Genomic DNA, 19878 nt, shown 5'->3' with positions numbered 1-19878 from the left:
GAGGGGGAGGTAGAGGAGAGGGGGCAGAGGGAGGGGAGGGGGAGGGAGAGGTAGAGAAAGGGTGACAGTTGTCATTGAAAGTGACTGTGAATATCAGAAATCTATAACTGCTTTGAGAGGTGGATATTTTCTCCACTTACTATTTTTCCCCGTTTGAATTCACTGAACCAAGATCCTGGAGCCTCCTTGGGCCAGTTCGAGATTCTGACCTGTTACACAGACATAAAACAACAGGCTAACTGTTAATGTCTCTGAATAATATATATATATATATATATATATATATATATATATATACAGAAAAGGTCCAACAGCGAGTGTGAAAATGCAGGTTGGAATTGACTGCAACTTGTTCTTGTATCCATAGACACTATAGACATGGTTTCCCAGTGACGTACGCCTGCGGACTTCTTGTCGGGGTAGATACAGGTCTCTCCTCCAGCGGTGAAGTTACAGTAGACCTTGAAGGAGTCTCCGGTACAGCCCTGGTTAGGATCGATCCAGTATTCACCTGAACACCACAACACACATTACACACAGTCATTAACATGATGTACTGGGGCCCTATGGCAAGGTCATTAACATGATGTACTGGGGCCCTATGGCAAGGTCATTAACATGATGTACTGGGGCCCTATGACAAGGTCATTAACATGATGTACTGGGGCCCTATGACAAGGTCATTAACATGATGTACTGGGGCCCTATGGCAAGGTCATTAACATGATGTACTGGGGCCTATGACAAGGTCATTAACATGATGTACTGGGGCCCTATGACAAGGTCATTAACATGATGTACTGGGGCCCTATGACAAGGTCATTAACATGATGTACTGGGGCCCTATGGCAAGGTCATTAACATGATGTACTGGGGCCCTATGACAAGGTCATTAACATGATGTACTGGGGCCCTATGACAAGGTCATTAACATGATGTACTGGGGCCCTATGACAAGGTCATTAACATGATGTACTGGGGCCCTATGACAAGGTCATTAACATGATGTACTGGGGCCCTATGACAAGGTCATTAACATGATGTACTGGGGCCCTATGGCAAGGTCATTAACATGATGTACTGGGGCCCTATGGCAAGGTCATTAACATGATGTACTGGGGCCCTATGACAAGGTAATTAACATGATGTACTGGGGCCCTATGACAAGGTCATTAACATGATGTACTGGGGCCCTATGACAAGGTCATTAACATGATGTACTGGGGCCCTATGACAAGGTCATTAACATGATGTACTGGGGCCCTATGACAAGGTCATTAACATGATGTACTGGGGCCCTATGACAAGGTCATTAACATGATGTACTGGGGCCCTATGACAAGGTCATTAACATGATGTACTGGGGCCCTATGGCAAGGTCATTAACATGATGTACTGGGGCCCTATGACAAGGTCATTAACATGATGTACTGGGGCCCTATGACAAGGTCATTAACATGATGTACTGGGGCCCTATGACAAGGGTATTAACATGATGTACTGGTTCTGTTCTCTAAAAGCCTTGGTACCAGTCTGGTTATGTTGTCTTGCCAACTCCTTATCACGTATGGTCACACCAAACATTGTTGGTATGATCGCACACACAGATCTGGGACCAGACTAGATCTCTAACCTGATCGCACACACAGATCTGGGACCAGACTAGATCTCTAACCTGATCGCACACACAGATCTGGGACCAGACTAGATCTCTAACCTGATCGCACACACAGATCTGGGACCAGACTAGGTCTCTAACCTGATCGCACACACAGATCTGGGACCAGACTAGATCTCTAACCTGATCGCACACACAGATCTGGGACCAGACTAGATCTCTAACCTGATCGCACACACAGATCTGGGACCAGACTAGGTCTCTAACCTGATCGCACACACAGATCTGGGACCAGACTAGATCTCTAACCTGATCGCACACACAGATCTGGGACCAGACTAGATCTCTAACCTGATCGCACACACAGATCTGGGACCAGACTAGGTGCAGTTTGTTGTACTGTCGACCTATGACAAGGTCAAATGTAAAACATCCTATACCAGGACTATTCAACTACTTTTAACACCAGGTGACTGAAATCTCTGTCTCTAGCCAATTAGAGATGCTAGCCAATTAGAGATGCTAGCCAATTAGAGATGCTAGCCAATTAGAGATGCTAGCCAATTAGAGATGCTAGACAATTAGAGATGCTAGCCAATTAGAGATGCTAGACAATTAGAGATGCTAGACAATTAGAGATGCTAGCCAATTAGAGATGCTAGACATTATTTATCTCTCTAACCCACCGTCAGGGAAGTCAGGCTGGCTGAGGTGCAGGTCGTTACAGGTCCTGGCAGGGTTGTCCTGTGTTCCCATGGGGAACTTCATCCTCTCGATGTCCTGCTTCAAGTTATTCAGGGACCCGAACACGTCCTCCATGTCCGCTGTGGCCTCCATGCCGTAGTCCGCCATGCCTCCCGCCTCGTCGCCCTGCACGCCGTCGTCCTCCGCCTGCCGCCTGTTCTTCCTGCTCGCCTGCTGGATGGGCAGCGGCTGGATGATGTCACCAGGAGGACCCTGGTTGGAAGAGCACAGAGGTTAGGGGTCAGTGAAATTGGCCAATACAGAGACAGGGACGAAAAGGTCCATTTAAAGTGGATCATTGTGAAAGCATCTGAGCTCTTGTTGAGAGAGGAAATGAGCTCTTGTTGAGAGGAAATGAGCTCTTGTTGAGAGAGGAAATGAGCTCTTGTTGAGAGAGGAAATGAGCTCTTGTTGAGAGAGGAAATGAGCTCTTGTTGAGAGAGGAAATGAGCCCTTGTTGAGAGAGGAAATGAGCTCTTGTTGAGAGAGGAAATGAGCCCTTGTTGAGAGAGGAAATGTCGACTTACAGGAGCTCCAGGTGGTCCGATCACACCAGTGTCTCCTTTCTGGCCAGATCCACCCTACAAAAACAGACACAGGACACAAGGAAGTTATCACACCAGTCATATAGGACGGAGAGATCTTCTAAAAGGGATGTTTCTGTATCTTTGTGACATCAGCTGATGTAAGAAGGGCTTTATAAAATACATTTGATTGGAGATTGATTCTAATGAACAGAACTTACTGATGATCCCTTGGACCCCTTAGAGCCTACAGGTCCCTAGGTTAAGAAAAGAGAGACACACAGTGAACAATAACACTAGGACCGTGATGAAATGGTAGACATAAAGATGTTTAGACATAAAGATGTTTTGACATAAAGATGTTTTGGAACTTACAGGAATTCCAGGAGGACCAGGAGGACCAAGAGGACCAGCAGAACCTCCGACACCCTACAGAGACACAGTACAGCAGTAGTAACCAATGAGATGACACTTTACAGTACTATTAACCAATGAGATGGCACTTTACATGAAGGCATTCTTCAACACTTTATAGTAGTATTAACCAATGAGCTGACACTTTATAATCGCATGAACCAATGAGCTAACACTTTACATAAAGGTGTAGATAATAAAAGGTAATTCCTCGACTATTAATCATCTGTTTATAGATCAATGAGTAATAAACTTGTCAGTCACTTACAGTGTCTCCCTTCCCTCCACCAGTTCCCTGGGGTCCAGGCAGGCCTCTGTCTCCCTTCTCTCCAAACTCACCAGGTGGTCCAATCAGACCAATCAGACCGGGGTGACCCTAGAGGACAGAGAGTGAGAGAGAGAGTGAGAGAGAGAGAGAGAGGAGGGGAAGAGAGAGAGAGAGAGAGAGAGAGGAGGAGGGGAAGAGAGAGAGAGAGAGGAGGGGAAGAGAGAGAGAGAGAGAGAGAGAGAGAGAGAGAGGAAGAGAAGAGAGAGAGAGGAGGAGGAGGAAGAGAGAGAGAGAGGAAGAGAGAGAGAGAGGAAGAGAGAGGAGGAGGGGAAGAGAGAGAGAGAGAGAGAGAGAGAGGAGGGGAAGAGAGAGAGAGGAAGAGAGAGGAGGAGGGGAAGAGAGAGAGGAGAGAGAGAGAGAGAGAGAGAGAGAGAGAGAGAGGAGGAGAAGAGAGAGAGAGAGGAAGAGAGAGGAGGAGAGGAGAGAGAGAGAGAGAGAGAGAGAGAGAGAGAGAGAGAGAGAGAAGAGAGAGAGAGGAGGGGAGAGAGAGAGAGAGAGAGAGAGAGAGAGAGGAGGGGAAGAGAGAGAGAGGAGGGGAAGAGAGAGAGAGAGGAAGAGAGAGGAGGAGGGGAAGATATAGAGAAGGAGAAGGAGAGGGAGAGAGGAGGGAAAGAGAGAGAGAAGGAGAAGGAGAGGGAGAGAGAGTGAGGGAGAAAGAGAGGTGAACAGTGTTAGATGGGATATTCACACAGTACATTGCAGATAATCCAACAGGAGAGAGCGAGAGGAATAGCTCCAGATGAACTGTCACAGAAATAGTGTATACAGACATCCACAGACAGGAGACATGATGTTTAAGTGGTGCCATGATCAATCACACACAAATCACAATTGTTAACATCTTTGTTTATAACAAACATCTGTTGTTCAATTAATGCCAAGTAGCAATAGGTATATTAAACTAACGAGCTGAAACCACCCGCGCCATTATTAATGTACTTTTGTGTCCGCGGCAACCAGAACACTGTCTTAGTTATGACGGTAAAGGATTCTTCTGTTTATAGCGGAGTCGTATTTAACAACGGTGGTGTGTGTCGATGACATCCGCTGCTATAGCTAGAGTTACAGCCTACTGCAAAAGCCCACTAGACTACTCTCACTGCCGCGTGCCAGCTCCTAACCAATGATCAGTACACACATTAGACTACATTACGTACACGCGTTCAACGACCACGTTAAATCACACAGAGAGCAGAGACTCTGTACACCGGAAACGTTGCTGACGTTGAAAGAGAGAGGGAGAGATAGACAGCGATGGAGAAAAAAGAGAGAGATAACCTACTCTTCTCTACAGTAGCTCAGTCTTACCTTTTCTCCCTTACCGCCTGGAGTTCCTTTCAAGCCAGCGAGACCAGGGGGACCCTGGAAAGAGACAGAAAAACACTCTCAGGAATCAGTCTGTCACTGTGGATGGACCCGTATATCTAAGCAGTGGATGTAACAGTATATCTAAGCAGTGGATGGACCAGTATATCTAAGCAGTGGATGGACCAGTATATCTAAGCAGTGGATGTAACAGTATATCTAAGCAGTGGATGTAACAGTATACTAAGCAGTGGATGGACCAGTATATCTAAGCAGTGGATGTAACAGTATATCTAAGCAGTGGATGTAACAGTATATCTAAGCAGTGGATGGACCAGTATACTAAGCAGTGGATGTTACAGTATACTAAGCAGTGGATGGACCAGTATATCTAAGCAGTGGATGTAACAGTATACTAAGCAGTGGATGGACCAGTATATCTAAGCAGTGGATGTAACAGTATATCTAAGCAGTGGATGTAACAGTATATCTAAGCAGTGGATGTAACAGTGTACTAAGCAGTGGATGTAACAGTATATCTAAGCAGTGGATGGACCAGTATATCTAAGCAGTGGATGTAACAGTATATCTAAGCAGTGGATGTAACAGTATACTAAGCAGTGGATGGACCAGTATACTAAGCAGTGGATGGACCAGTATATCTAAGCAGTGGATGGACCAGTATACTAAGCAGTGGATGTAACAGTATATCTAAGCAGTGGATGTAACAGTATATCTAAGCAGTGGATGTAACAGTATATCTAAGCAGTGGATGGACCAGTATATCTAAGCAGTGGATGTAACAGTATATCTAAGCAGTGGATGGACCAGTATATCTAAGCAGTGGCTGGACCAGTATATCTAAGCAGTGGATGGACCAGTATATCTAAGCAGTGGATGGACCAGTATACTAAGCAGTGGATGGACCAGTATACTAAGCAGTGGATGGACCAGTATACTAAGCAGTGGATGGACCAGTATACTAAGCAGTGGATGGACCAGTATACTAAGCAGTGGATGGACCAGTATATCTAAGCAGTAGATGGACCAGTATACTAAGCAGTGGATGGACCCGTATATCTAAGCAGTGGATGTAACAGTATATCTAAGCAGTGGATTGGACCAGTATATCTAAGCAGTGGATGGACCAGTATATCTAAGCAGTGGATGTAACAGTATATCTAAGCAGTGGATGTAACAGTATACTAAGCAGTGGATGGACCAGTATATCTAAGCAGTGGATGTAACAGTATATCTAAGCAGTGGATGTAACAGTATACTAAGCAGTGGATGGACCAGTATATCTAAGCAGTGGATGTAACAGTATACTAAGCAGTGGATGGACCAGTATATCTAAGCAGTGGATGTAACAGTATATCTAAGCAGTGGATGTAACAGTATATCTAAGCAGTGGATGTAACAGTGTACTAAGCAGTGGATGTAACAGTATATCTAAGCAGTGGATGGACCAGTATATCTAAGCAGTGGATGTAACAGTATATCTAAGCAGTGGATGTAACAGTATACTAAGCAGTGGATGGACCAGTATACTAAGCAGTGGATGGACCAGTATATCTAAGCAGTGGATGGACCAGTATACTAAGCAGTGGATGTAACAGTATATCTAAGCAGTGGATGTAACAGTATATCTAAGCAGTGGATGGACCAGTATATCTAAGCAGTGGCTGGACCAGTATATCTAAGCAGTGGATGGACCAGTATATCTAAGCAGTGGATGGACCAGTATACTAAGCAGTGGATGGACCAGTATACTAAGCAGTGGATGGACCAGTATACTAAGCAGTGGATGGACCAGTATACTAAGCAGTGGATGGACCAGTATACTAAGCAGTGGATGGACCAGTATATCTAAGCAGTGGATGGACCAGTATACTAAGCAGTGGATGGACCAGTGTACTAAGCAGTGGATGGACCAGTATATCTAAGCAGTGGATGGACCAGTATACTAAGCAGTGGATGTAACAGTATATCTAAGCAGTGGATGTAACAGTATATCTAAGCAGTGGATGGACCAGTATATCTAAGCAGTGGATGGACCAGTATATCTAAGCAGTAGATGGACCAGTATACTAAGCAGTGGATGTAACAGTATATCTAAGCAGTGGATGGACCAGTATATCTAAGCAGTGGATGTAACAGTATATCTAAGCAGTAGATGTAACAGTATACTAAGCAGTGGATGGACCAGTATACTAAGGATTAGTTACCCCAATATGAGGTGCTGTGAGCTGGGGAAAAGGGGCTACGTAAATACAAAAGCTTGTAATTATCATGTTGTTATTACCATCGGTCCAGGAGGTCCGTCCATTCCAGAAGCACCTGGAAGTCCTTGTTCACCCTGAGTATCACATCATTCATTACATTATCCTTCACATTATCCATCACATTACCATTCCCATTACCACACAATTATAATCTTGATAATGTGACGATAAGTATATAGCAGACACTGTCATCTGATTAGTTAGGACTTGAATTAGTTAGACTTGAATGGAGCGTGTTAACTCATTTTATTAATTGATTTATTCGTTATTTTACCAGGTAAGATGACTGAGAACACATTCTATTTTTACAGCAACGACCTGGGGAATAGTTACAGGGGAGCGGAGGGGGAGGAATGAGCCTTTTGGAAGCTGGGGATGACTAGCTGACCGTGATGGTTTGAGGGCCAGATAGGGAATTTAGCCAGGACACCGGGGTTAACACCCCTACTCTTACTATAAGTGCCATGAGATCTTTAGTGACCACAAAGAGTCAGGACACCCGTTTTAATGTCTCATCTGAAAGAGGGCACTTTACACAGGGCAATGTCCCATTCACTGCCCTGGGGGCATTGGGATCTTCTTAGACCCGAGTAAAGAGTTTCTCCTACTGGCCCTCCAACACCACTTCCAGCAGCATCTGGTCTCCCATCCAGGGACCGACCTGGACCGACCCTACTTAGCTTCAGAGGCTTCAGGGGCAACTCGTGACAGTGATACTGTAGCGTATAGATCAAAATATAACAGGTGATGTATAGCTAGGTAACTCACGACCGGGCCGGGGATTCCACGCAGGCCGTCAGGCCCAGGCTTCCCAGAGGGCCCCTGGGGTCCAACAGGTCCAGTTTTACCATCAGGCCCCTCGGCTCCAGCCTCACCCTGCAAAACACAATTATAACGCTCAACACACCTGTATCAATACCTTCAGCCACATCCTGGAGTTACATAGTAGTAATTCCCAGCTACATTCAAATACATTCAGCATGACCTTCCAGAGATACCTTATATGGCCTGCGGTAGTGAGGGTTCCTGAGGAGAAGTTTGAGAACCAGTTGTCTGGGTAACCAGAGCAATAAGCTTCTTTTCCATACATATTATAGACAAGGAAGACAGAGAGATCTAGAAATTAGACTTGTGAAAACTAAAGTTCAATACAAAGTAAAGTAAAAAAAGTTGAATGGCCGATATCAATACTACGCAGGCCAGTGTCTCTTGGCCAAGAGTTGAGGACAGACTGACTACATCACTTCTTCTTTTTATAAGAAACGTTAATGTGTTGAAAATTCCAAATGGTTTACATAGTCAACTGACACACAGCTCTGACACAACACACTTATCCCACCAGGCAAATCCAGAACTAATTCAGGAAAGTGTACAGTGTTACATAGAGCCCTTATTGCATGTAACTCCCTTCCATCTCATATTGCTCAAATGAACAGCCAACCAGATTTTTTTTAAAAACAGATAAAGCAACACATCATGGCTCTATTCTATTTGTATGTATGTATTGATATGTGCCATTTATGAATTGATATAGTTCTGTCCTTGGGCTGATCTTGTCTATTCATGTTCTGTATTATGTCATGTTTTATGTTCTGTGTGGACTCCAGGAAGAGTAGTTCCTGCTCTCACAACAGCTAATAGGGATCCTAATAAAATAATTATATATATATATATAATTACATACATACATACATACATACATACATACATACATACATACATACATACATACATACATACATACATACATACATACATACAGTACAAGGCACACCTGTTAATTGAAAAGCATTCCAGGTGACTACCTCATGAAGCTGGTTGAGAGAATCCCAAGAGTGTGCAAAGCTGTCATCAAGGAAAAGGGTGGCTACTTTAAACAATCTCAAATGTAAAATATATTTTGATTAGTTTAACACTTTTTGTTGGTTACTACATGATTCAATATGTGTTGGAGATTTCTCCCAAGGATGAACCAGACTTGTGGAGGTCTACCATTTTTTTTCAGAGGTCTTGGCTGATTTCTTTAGATTTTCCCATGATGTCAAGCAAAGAGACACTGAGTTTGAATTTAGGCCCTGAAATACATCCACAGGTATACCTCCAATTGACTCAAATGATGTTAGCCTATCAGAAGCTTCTAAAGCCATGACATAATTTTCTGGAATTTTCAAAGCTGTTTAAAGGCACAGTCAACTTAGTGTATGTAAATTTCTAACACACTGGATTTGTGATACAGTGAATTATAGGTGAAATAATCTGTTTGTAAACAATTGTTGGAGAAATTACTTGTGTCATGCACAAAGTAGATGTCCTAACCAACTTGCCAAAACTATAGTTTGTTATCAACAAGAAATGTGTGGAGTGGTTGAAAAACGAGTTTTAATGACTCCAACGTCAGTGTATGTAAACTTCCGACGTCAACTGTATATACTGAAGTTCTCGGGAGGATTCTATAAGAATGAAGTTCTCGGGAGGATTCTATAAGAATGAAGTTCTCGGGAGGATTCTATAAGAATGAAGTTCTCGGGAGGATTCTATAAGAATGAAGTTCTCGGGAGGATTCTATAAGAATGAAGTTCTCGGGAGGATTCTATAAGAATGAAGTTCTCGGGAGGATTCTATAAGAATGAAGTTCTCGGGAGGATTCTATAAGAATTAAGTTCTCGGGAGGATTCTATAAGAATTAAGTTTTATTCAAACCTAAACAGATAAAGCTCCTTTCAAAGGTGTTTGGGAATTACAACAATCACACCACCTGTCATCTATCAGCCATGAGAACAGACACAAAAGATTGGAGATCCATGGATTTACCATCAGATCGGATAACGGGGTTGGAGGATTAAACAATTCTGACAACCAATTATAAGCCAGCTTTGACAGACCAGGAAGTTCTGAGGGGCTTTTGTCCTGTCTCCATCACATCAACTCTAATCCAACACTTCTGTTTGAATGGACGTGTGTGTGTGTGTGTGTGTGTGTGTGTGTGTGTGTGTGTGTGTGTGTGTGTGTGTGTGTGTGTGTGTGTGTGTGTGTGTGCGTCTGTGCCTCTTACCTTAGAACCCTTCTCTCCTTGTCTTCCCTCAGTACCGGCTGGTCCAATGGGTCCCTGGGGGGAAAGAGGCACCACTTATCAGCTTGGTATTCGGTGTCCAATCACAGATGGTTAAAACAGTCTAAAGACAATACAACATCAATCAATCAATCCATTTATTTATAAAGCCCTTTTTACATCAGCCGATGTCACACAGTGCTGTACAGAAACCCAGCCTAAAACCCCATCTCTTTAGTATACACTTGGGGAAAAAACAGTGCTTATTCAAGTATATATATATATCTATATATATCTATATATATCTATATATATATATATATATATATATATATATATATGTGTGTATATATGATGAGTAATAACTACTGATGATAATTTGTCAATATACGACTGATGACCTTGACTAGAAGCAGAACCAGTGTATAGCAGGTCAGATAGGGACAATCAGCTATAGTACCTTATCAATATATGACTGATGACCTTGACTAGAAGGATATGACTATATTATTACAAAGTTATGAATAGATTATGACTATATTAACATCGATATGACTATATTATGACTATACTAATACCTATATGAGTATATTAATACCTATATGTCTATATTATGACTATACTAATACCTATATGAGTATATTAATACCTATATGACTATATTAATACCTATATGACTATATTATGACTATATGAATACCTATATGACTATATTATGACTATATTAATACCTATATGACTATATTAATACTATATGACTATATTAATACCTATATGACTATATTAATACCTATATGACTATATTATGACTATATGAATACCTATATGACTATATTATGACTATATTAATACCTATATGACTAAATTATGACTATATGACTATATTAATACTATATGACTATATTAATACTATATGACTATATTAATACTATATGACTATATTAATACCTATATGACTATATTATGACTATATGAATACCTATATGACTATATTATGACTATATTAATACCTATATGACTAAATTATGACTATATTAATACCTATATGACTAAATTATGACTATATTAATACCTATATGACTATATTAATACCTATATGACTATATTAATACTATATGACTATATTAATACCTATATGACTATATTAATACCTATATGACTATATTAATACTATATGACTATATTAATACCTATATGACTATATTAATACCTATATGACTATATTAATACTATATGACTATATTAATACTATATTAATACCTATATGACTAAATTATGACTATATTAATACCTATATGACTATATTAATACCTATATGACTATATTAATACTATATGACTAAATTATGACTATATTAATACCTATATGACTAAATTATGACTATATTAATACCTATATGACTATATTAATACCTATATGACTATATTAATACTATATGACTATATTAATACTATATGACTATATTAATACTATATGACTATATTATGACTATATGAATACCTATATGACTATATTAATACTATATGACTATATTAATACTATATGACTATATTAATACTATATGATGACTATATTAATACTATATGACTATATTAATACTATATGACTATATTATGACTATATTAATACTATATGACTATATTAATACTATATGACTATATTAATACTATATGACTATATTAATACTATATGACTATATTAATACTATATGATGACTATATTAATACATATATGACTATATTATGACTATATTAATACTATATGACTATATTAATACCTATATGACTATATTAATACTATATGACTATATTAATACCTATATGACTATATTAATACCTATATGACTATATTAATACTATATGACTATATTAATACTATATTAATACCTATATGACTATATTAATACTATATTAATACTATATGACTATATTAATACTATATTAATACCTATATGACTATATTAATACTATATTAATACTATATGACTATATTAATACTATATTAATACCTATATGACTATATTAATACCTATATGACTATATTAATACTATATGACTATATTAATACCTATATGACTATATTAATACCTATATGACTATATTAATACTATATGACTATATTAATACTATATGACTATATTAATACTATATGACTATATTATGACTATATGAATACCTATATGACTATATTAATACTATATGACTATATTAATACTATATGACTATATTAATACTATATGATGACTATATTAATACTATATGACTATATTAATACTATATGACTATATTATGACTATATTAATACTATATGACTATATTAATACTATATGACTATATTAATACTATATGACTATATTAATACTATATGACTATATTAATACTATATGACTATATTAATACTATATGATGACTATATTAATACATATATGACTATATTATGACTATATTAATACTATATGACTATATTAATACCTATATGACTATATTAATACTATATGACTATATTAATACCTATATGACTATATTAATACCTATATGACTATATTAATACTATATGACTATATTAATACTATATTAATACCTATATGACTATATTAATACTATATTAATACTATATGACTATATTAATACTATATTAATACCTATATGACTATATTAATACTATATTAATACTATATGACTATATTAATAATATATTAATACCTATATGACTATATTAATACCTATATGACTATATTAATACTATATTATGACTATATTAATACCTATATGACTATATTAATACCTATATGACTATATTAATACTATATGACTATATTAATACCTATATGACTATATTAATACTATATTATGACTATATTAATACTATATGACTATATTAATACTATATTATGACTATATTAATACCTATATGACTATATTAATACCTATATGACTATATTAATACTATATGACTATATTAATACCTATATGACTATATTAATACTATATGACTATATTAATAATATATTATGACTATATTAATACTATATGACTATATTAATACTATATTATGACTATATTAATACCTATATGACTATATTAATACTATATTATGACTATATTAATACCTATATGACTATATTAATACCTATATGACTATATTAATACTATATTATGACTATATTAATACCTATATGACTATATTAATACTATATTATGACTATATTAATACCTATATGACTATATTAATACCTATATGACTATATTAATACTATATTATGACTATATTAATACCTATATGACTATATTAATACTATATTATGACTATATTAATACCTATATGACTATATTAATACTATATGACTATATTAATACCTATATGACTATATTAATACTATATGACTATATTAATACTATATTATGACTATATTAATACTATATGACTATATTAATACTATATTATGACTATATTAATACCTATATGACTATATTAATACTATATTATGACTATATTAATACTATATTATGACTATATTAATACCTATATGACTATATTAATACTATATTATGACTATATTAATACCTATATGACTATATTAATACCTATATGACTAAATTAATACTATATTATGACTATATTAATACCTATATGACTATATTAATACCTATATGACTATATTAATACTATATGACTATATGACTATATTAATACCTATATGACTATATTAATACCTATATGACTATATTAATACTATATTATGACTATATTAATACCTATATGACTATATTAATACCTATATGACTATATTAATACCTATATGACTATATTATGACTATATTAATACTATATTATGACTATATTAATACCTATATGACTATATTAATACTATATGACTATATTAATACCTATATGACTATATTAATACCTATATGACTATATTATGACTATATTAATACCTATATGACTATATTAATACCTATATGACTATATTAATACCTATATGACTAAATTATGACTATATTAATACCTATATGACTATATTAATACTATATTATGACTATATTAATACCTATATGACTATATTATGACTATATTAATACCTATATGACTATATTAATACCTATATGACTATATTAATACCTATATGACTATATTAATACCTATATGACTATATTATGACTATATTAATACCTATATGACTATATTAATACTATATTATGACTATATTAATACCTATATGACTATATTAATACCTATATGACTATATTAATACTATATGACTATATTAATACCTATATGACTATATTAATACCTATATGACTATATTAATACTATATGACTATATTAATACCTATATGACTATATTAATACCTATATGACTAAATTAATACTATATTATGACTATATTAATACTATATGACTATATTAATACTATATTATGACTATATTAATACCTATATGACTATATTATGACTATATTAATACCTATATGACTATATTAATACTATATGACTATATTAATACCTATATGACTATATTAATACCTATATGACTATATTATGACTATATTAATACCTATATGACTATATTAATACCTATATGACTATATTAATACCTATATGACTATATTAATACCTATATGACTATATTAATACCTATATGACTATATTAATACCTATATGACAATATTAATACCTATATGACTATATTAATACCTATATGACTATATTAATACCTATATGACTATATTAATACCTATATGACTATATTAATACCTATATGACTATATTATGACTATATTAATACCTATATGACTATATTAATACCTATATGACTATATTAATACTATATGACTATATTAATACCTATATGACTATATTAATACCTATATGACTATATTATGACTATATTAATACCTATATGACTATATTAATACCTATATGACTAAATTATGACTATATTAATACCTATATGACTATATTAATACCTATATGACTATATTATGACTATATTAATACTATATTATGACTATATTAATACCTATATGACTAAATTATGACTATATTAATACCTATATGACTATATTAATACCTATATGACTATATTATGACTAAATTAATACTATATTATGACTATATTAATACCTACATGACCCACCTCTTTAAGGAATACCTAGGATAGGATAAAGTAATCCTTCTCACCCCCCCTTAAAAGATTTAGATGCGCTATTGTAAAGTGGCTGTTCCACTGGATGTCATAAGGTGAACGCACCAATTTGTAAGTCGCTCTGGATAAGAGCGTCTGCTAAATGACTTAAATGTAAATGATGTAAATGTATATTAATACTATATTATGACTATATTAATACTATATTATGACTATATTAATACCTATATGACTATATTAATACCTATATGACTATATTAATACTATATTATGACTATATTAATACCTATATGACTATATTATGACTATATTAATACCTATATGACTATATTATGACTATATTAATACCTATATGACTATATTAATACCTATATGACTATATTAATACCTATATGACTATATTATGACTATATTAATACTATATTATGACTATATTAATACCTATATGACTATATTAATACCTATATGACTATATTAATACCTATATGACTATATTAATACTATATGACTATATTAATACTATATGACTATATTAATACTATATGACTATATTAATACTATATGACTATATTAATACTATATGACTATATTAATACCTATATGACTATATTAATACTATATGACTATATTAATACTATATGACTATATTAATACCTATATGACTATATTAATACTATATTATGACTATATTAATACTATATGACTATAGTAATACCTATATGACTATATTAATACCTATATGACTATATTAATACCTATATGACTATATTAATACTATATTATGACTATATTAATACTATATGACTATATTAATACTATATTATGACTATATTAATACCTATATGACTATATTAATACTATATGACTATATTATGACTATATTAATACCTATATGACTATATTATGACTATAGTAATACTATATTATGACTATATTAATACCTATATGACTATATTAATACTACATGACTATATTAATACTATATGACTATATTAATACTACATGACTATATTAATACCTATATGACTATATTATGACTATATTAATACCTATATGACTATATTAATACTATATTATGACTATATTAATACTATATGACTATATTAATACCTATATGACTATATTAATACTATATTATGACTATATTAATACTATATTATGACTATATTAATACTACATGACTATATTAATACCTATATGACTATATTATGACTATATTAATACCTATATGACTATATTAATACTATATTATGACTATATTAATACCTATATGACTATATTAATACCTATATGACTATATTAATACTATATGACTATATTAATACTATATGACTATATTAATACCTATATGACTATATTAATACTATATGACTATATTAATACTATATGACTATATTAATACCTATATGACTATAGTAATACTATATTATCACTATATTAATACCTATATGACTATATTAATACCTATATGACTATATTATGACTATATTAATACCTATATGACTATATTAATACTATATGACTATATTAATACTATATGACTATATTAATACCTATATGACTATATTAATACCTATATGACTATATTAATACCTATATGACTATATTAATACCTATATGACTATATTATGACTATATTAATACTATATTATGACTATATTAATACTATATTATGACTATATTAATACCTATATGACTATATTAATACTATATGACTATATTAATACTATATGACTATATTAATACCTATATGACTATATTAATACTATATGACTATATTAATACTATATGACTATATTAATACTATATGACTATATTAATACTATATGACTATATTAATACTATATTATGACTATATTAATACCTATATGACTATATTAATACCTATATGACTATATTAATACCTATATGACTATATTAATACTATATTATGACTATATTAATACCTATATGACTATATTAATACCTATATGACTATATTAATACTATATTATGACTATATTAATACCTATATGACTATATTAATACTATATTATGACTATATTAATACCTATATGACTATATTATGACTATATTAATACCTATATGACTATATTAATACCTATATGACTATATTAATACCTATATGACTATATTAATACTATATTATGACTATATTAATACCTATATGACTATATTAATACCTATATGACTATATTATGACTATATTAATACCTATATGACTATATTAATACCTATATGACTATATTAATACCTATATGACTATATTATGACTAAATTAATACTATATTATGACTATATTAATACCTACATGACCCACCTCTTTAAGGAATACCTAGGATAGGATAAAGTAATCCTTCTCACCCCCCTTAAAAGATTTAGATGCAATATTGTAAAGTGGCTGTTCCACTGGATGTCATAAGGTGAACGCACCAATTTGTAAGTCGCTCTGGATAAGAGCGTCTGCTAAATGACTTAAATGTAAATGATGTAAATGTATATTAATACTATATTATGACTATATTAATACTATATTATGACTATATTAATACCTATATGACTATATTAATACCTATATGACTATATTAATACTATATGACTATATTAATACCTATATGACTATATTAATACTATATTATGACTATATTAATACCTATATGACTATATTATGACTATATTAATACCTATATGACTATATTATGACTATATTAATACCTATATGACTATATTAATACCTATATGACTATATTAATACCTATATGACTATATTAATACCTATATGACTATATTAATACCTATATGACTATATTAATACTATATTATGACTATATTAATACCTATATGACTATATTAATACTATATGACTATATTAATACTATATGACTATATTAATACTATATGACTATATTAATACCTATATGACTATATTAATACTATATGACTATATTAATACCTATATGACTATATTAATACTATATGACTATATTAATACTATATGACTATATTAATACCTATATGACTATATTAATACTATATGACTATATTTAATATAGTATATGACTATATTAATACTATATGACTATATTAATACTATATGACTATATTAATACTATATGACTATATTAATACTATATTATGACTATATTAATACCTATATGACTATATTAATACCTATATGACTATATTAATACCTATATGACTATATTAATACCTATATGACTATATTAATACTATATTATGACTATATTAATACTATATGACTATATTAATACTATATTATGACTATATTAATACCTATATGACTATATTAATACTATATGACTATATTATGACTATATTAATACCTATATGACTATATTATGACTATAGTAATACTATATTATGACTATATTAATACCTATATGACTATATTAATACTACATGACTATATTAATACTATATGACTATATTAATACTACATGACTATATTAATACCTATATGACTATATTATGACTATATTAATACCTATATGACTATATTAATACTATATTATGACTATATTAATACTATATGACTATATTAATACCTATATGACTATATTAATACTATATTATGACTATATTAATACTATATTATGACTATATTAATACCTATATGACTATATTAATACTATATGACTATATTAATACTATATGACTATATTAATACTATATGACTATATTATGACTATATTAATACTATATGACTATATTAATACTATATGACTATATTAATACTATATGACTATATTAATACCTATATGACTATATTAATACTATATGACTATATTAATACTATATGACTATATTAATACTATATGACTATATTATGACTATATTAATACTATATGACTATATTAATACTATATGACTATATTAATACTATATGACTATATTAATACCTATATGACTATATTAATACCTATATGACTATATTAATACTATATGACTATATTAATACCTATATGACTATATTAATACTATATGACTATATTAATACTATATGACTATATTAATACCTATATGACTATAGTAATACTATATTATGACTATATTAATACCTATATGACTATATTAATACTATATGACTATATTAATACTATATGACTATATTAATACTATATGACTATATTAATACCTATATGACTATATTAATACTATATGACTATATTAATACTATATGACTATATTAATACCTATATGACTATAGTAATACTATATTATGACTATATTAATACCTATATGACTATATTAATACTATATGACTATATTAATACTATATGACTATATTAATACTATATGACTATATTAATACCTATATGACTATATTAATACTATATGACTATATTAATACTATATGACTATATTAATACCTATATGACTATAGTAATACTATATTATGACTATATTAATACCTATATGACTATATTAATACCTATATGACT

At 32.1% G+C, this 19878-nt stretch overlaps 1 protein-coding gene across 1 annotated transcript in view; it reads right to left on the bottom strand.

Annotated features, from left to right (window-relative positions):
* Window positions 1–19878, bottom strand: part of LOC115125028 (collagen alpha-1(XI) chain-like) — a 255449-nt gene that overhangs the window by 5301 nt on the left and 230270 nt on the right. The window contains 11 exon segments of the mRNA XM_065006101.1: window positions 141–209; window positions 399–511; window positions 2305–2575; window positions 2890–2943; window positions 3108–3143; window positions 3262–3315; window positions 3569–3676; window positions 4937–4990; window positions 7239–7292; window positions 7987–8094; window positions 10271–10324. Coding sequence (XP_064862173.1) covers window positions 141–209; window positions 399–511; window positions 2305–2575; window positions 2890–2943; window positions 3108–3143; window positions 3262–3315; window positions 3569–3676; window positions 4937–4990; window positions 7239–7292; window positions 7987–8094; window positions 10271–10324 — 975 coding nt within the window.

Source organism: Oncorhynchus nerka, linkage group LG20, assembly GCF_034236695.1.
Source record: "Oncorhynchus nerka isolate Pitt River linkage group LG20, Oner_Uvic_2.0, whole genome shotgun sequence".
Lineage (NCBI taxonomy): Eukaryota > Metazoa > Chordata > Actinopteri > Salmoniformes > Salmonidae > Oncorhynchus > Oncorhynchus nerka.
Note: the sequence above shows the minus strand (reverse complement) of the source record. Positions and strands in the feature narration are given on the sequence as shown.